This window comes from Anticarsia gemmatalis, chromosome 21, assembly GCF_050436995.1.
Source record: "Anticarsia gemmatalis isolate Benzon Research Colony breed Stoneville strain chromosome 21, ilAntGemm2 primary, whole genome shotgun sequence".
Classification (NCBI taxonomy): Eukaryota; Metazoa; Arthropoda; class Insecta; order Lepidoptera; family Erebidae; genus Anticarsia; species Anticarsia gemmatalis.
The window spans coordinates 2,934,904-2,938,515 of record NC_134765.1 but is presented as its reverse complement, the minus strand read 5'-3'; the positions used below and the strand labels follow the sequence as shown (position 1 = coordinate 2,938,515).

Here is a 3,612-nt window from a genome sequence, read left to right as displayed (position 1 = left end):
TGTCTGAGCAAGGGTCAAAGAATGAGGGTGAGGTTTTTTTATTGGAAAGCTTTGTTTCAATAAAAACAATCTTAAGTTACATGAAATAAAAAATGCAAATAAAAAGTACCAAATACATTACGATAAATAAAAATATCCAAAAATACTTTGTAATCTGCTTAAAAATGTTTCAAAGTACGAGTAGTGCCATCTAGTAGTGACTAAAAAAATTACCAAGCCGCAATGCTGGTCACTAACTCACTACCTCCGGTTAGCAAATTGCTTAAAATTACTTTCCTTTTCAGATTTCCGAGATGCCAAGGATTGGAAGCAATGCCGGAAAATCAATAAAAATAAAATAACCATGTAATTACCTAATAAAATCACTATATAAATGGAGTTTGTATTTTAAGTTTGTGATGTAATAATTATGCACAATGGTGTTGATAAAATGTTTTACTGTATTCTGTAAGTATTTCAAAGAATAATAAATATTGAAATTTTTATGATGAATTTTGTTTATTTTCTCAATATTAGTTGCACTTAATTTTGCTGTAAAAATAGACTAGAGTATGTGCACATAACAAAATTTTACCTAGTTAGGTTTATAGACACGTAGTCAATTGTAAATGAGGGCGAACCATCCGTTAAGTACGTTTGACCTCATAAACAGTTATATAATTATCAAGACAATCTGGATAGATTCTACGGACTATTAGGATCAACAGTCATATACCAGAATAAAACGTAAATTCAAATGCTTTATTTAATGTTTTTCAGTCATAATTTTGATTAAATTACACTATGTGATGAGCCGGTCACGGCGGGATGATGTAAGTATTACTTTTCGTAAAGTAAAAGTATTTTTAAATAACGTATATTTTTCAACAACATGATGATTGATATCCGTGAAACCATAATGACGTTTAAATAAGCTTAAATAATATCACCATAAAAAAGTTTGTCATTCATGTGATACCATCTTAAAACTCAAATCAAAATCGTTTGTATGTATAAAGCAAATAGCTATACCAAAAAAAGAGGAAACCGATTAAATAAAAAACCTGCCATCTCCACTTTTAAAGTGCATGCGGTGCTTATCTTTAAGAAATCATGGAGCTAAAATTAAAAAAAATTGCAGTACAATAACTGTATAATAATATATAATCTAATAAATACATATAATATTCCAGTTCATGACAAACAAAGACAAGCAGCGTATGTTCGCGTGTAAGTTGGAAGAGGAGTGCACTCCGAGTGATGAGAAAGTGTGTGGTTTTGACGAAGAGGTGCCGTTTCTAGCAGTCTTCGGAGATCTGTGTACCATGCATCGAGCTACTTGCAGGGATGTTGGGTGTAAGTAGGAGTCCATATATTATTGTTTTAATCAGTAAGTTTAACTGCATTCAGTTGACAAACAGCAGAACATACAGGACATTTAATTTTTTATATGATAATATATATGAAGTATTTAGCATGTATATCGTGTATAGCCTTAATGCTCTTGCTGCATAGCTAAAAGCTTGGTAAGGCTACCTCGACATTAGAATGATTTATTTGTAGTGCTTTGACACTATAAGGGGAACTCTTTAACAAGTAGCAAGCAGCAGTAACACTGAATCACAAAACAGCAGGCTTATTTCATAGTTGTTTACAATCTTTACAAACACGGACATGCCAAATTGCCAAACAACCAATATCGTTTTGTTTGATACATACTGTCTGTAATACCGAATCGACTAAGTACCTCTCTTTTTTTCCTTTCTTTCTCTTTATTTTATTTTGTACTGCACATTTTTTACAAAATTTTAAGAATGTCTTTGAAGAGCAGAGCCTCCTAGCATAGGTATAATTTTACTTAAAAGGAAGCTTTAATGTAACTGTAAAAGTAATAATCTAAAGTAACTGTAAAAGCTGTATAAGTTTCTGCAATAAACTTTTTTTTTTTCAGTCTTCCGTCAAGTAGACATGATAGTATGTGACATAAAGTTAAAATACGAGAAGGAGCAGGAGGAGCGGCATGTGACGTTCTATGACGTCATCCACGTGGCGAACGACTCGAACGCACACAAGCACGAGTTGCAGCCCACAGCTCATGAACATCCTATGGTTAAACTTGTTAATGCTGATGATGATAAATAAAAATATTGGGAAATAAATGTTTTATTATTTCATGATAAAAAATTCCATTTCTTACATCCCTTCTTTGAATATGCATTATTACATGCTTATTTTCATCGCTAAACTTTTGGACCAATTATATTATGATTTACCAGAGTGTGGGAAGGCACATTTTCTTTTTAAAAATCAACTGATAGTTACACAAGTAGCGCAGCACGGGCTATGTAGTTGTACATTAAAAGAGCTTTCACTAAATGTTGAATATATCAGTAAATAAGTTTTACATGTTTGGGAACCAAATATTGGATGATCTTTGTGTCCATTATCTGTTATTAATTATTTAGATAATTTGAGTGAAACATCTGTTACTATTTAATTTTCCTACTAAACAGAATTCTAAAACATTCGCTGCTGAGCACTGTCGCCTACGTAAGAAATGCATCGCTAATGGAACCACCGTGTGCGCAGTTGACTGGAGACTGAACCAGACGGCCGAGTTCCCTGACAAGTGCATCCTTCACGCCGTCAACTGTCATCGACAAGGACGTTCGTATTACCATTATCTGTTTATATATAACTAGCTTTTATCAGCGAATTCGCAATTTTCCCATGGGAATGCGTCATTTTCCGGGGAAAAAACCATTTTATGCAAATTAGTTCAGTTGTTTAGGCGTGATTGAGTAACAGACGGACAGAGTTACTTTCGCATTTATAATATGAGTATGGATATGGTTAATATTGTACCCTCTAGTCTTTAGACCCAAATATCCTTTTATAGCGGGAGGGAACACCTTACACAGAAGTGAGACAGTAATGGCTGCAGCACCATACAATTTTTATTATAATCTATGCTGCCCCATTGTTGGGGAAAGGTTTCCCCATACTACGTCACAGACTAGTTTCCTCGGCCATTTTGTGTCAACGTGTATTTGCTTCACTCAACTTCGACGATAAAAGAATCGATCCTTAAGCAATTTAAATGTAATTTACTGTATTCTTGTTACAGAATTTAACATAGTAAAAAGAGACCGCTGTAAAGCACATATTTTATTTGGCACCAGACGCATTCACGACGAAGAAGGAAACATTCTTCCCTACTATATAACTTATCAGCCTATGACAACTACTATGAAGGCTTATGGGCACAAAACCACGGACCTACAAATTACAAGCACTACGAAATCTATGGAAAACTCGCGAAAAATAGGTCCCAAACGTAGATCTCATGGTATCAAGAATTTTCTACTTGGATTTATAAATAATATGATTTTACAAAACTGAAGATTTTTTTAATATTTATATAATTTTAGGTTCACGTGCGGATTTTTTCAAATAATAATTATATTCATTATATTAAAACTTACCACTTGATTGAACTGCATCAAACTGTCTGTAAAAGTATTTTTAAAAGGTTACCAACTCCATCTCTCGTTGAATACTATAACTACGCAGCAACTTAGAAGCGTTGTGTTGTGATGTGCTCCGAAACCTTCGCAGCAAAGAGGCTTTGAG

At 33.6% G+C, this 3,612-nt stretch overlaps 1 protein-coding gene across 2 annotated transcripts; it reads left to right on the top strand.

The window, feature by feature from the left end:
* The first annotated feature begins 362 nt into the window (after nt 1-362).
* Nucleotides 363-3,411, top strand: LOC142982224 (uncharacterized). Of its 2 annotated transcripts, none has more exons than XM_076128627.1 (4): nt 363-447; nt 760-812; nt 1,173-1,335; nt 1,931-2,126. In XM_076128627.1, exons 1-4 carry the CDS (start codon nt 417-419, stop codon nt 2,119-2,121), a joined length of 438 nt encoding a protein of 145 aa, XP_075984742.1. In that variant the 5' UTR covers nt 363-416; the 3' UTR covers nt 2,122-2,126. The 2 variants fall into 2 exon arrangements, with proteins under 2 accessions (XP_075984742.1, XP_075984741.1); XM_076128626.1 differs by lacking the exons at nt 1,173-1,335; nt 1,931-2,126 and adding exons at nt 2,493-2,646; nt 3,107-3,411 and having other exon boundaries at nt 378-447.
* The last annotated feature ends 201 nt before the right edge of the window (nt 3,412-3,612 follow it).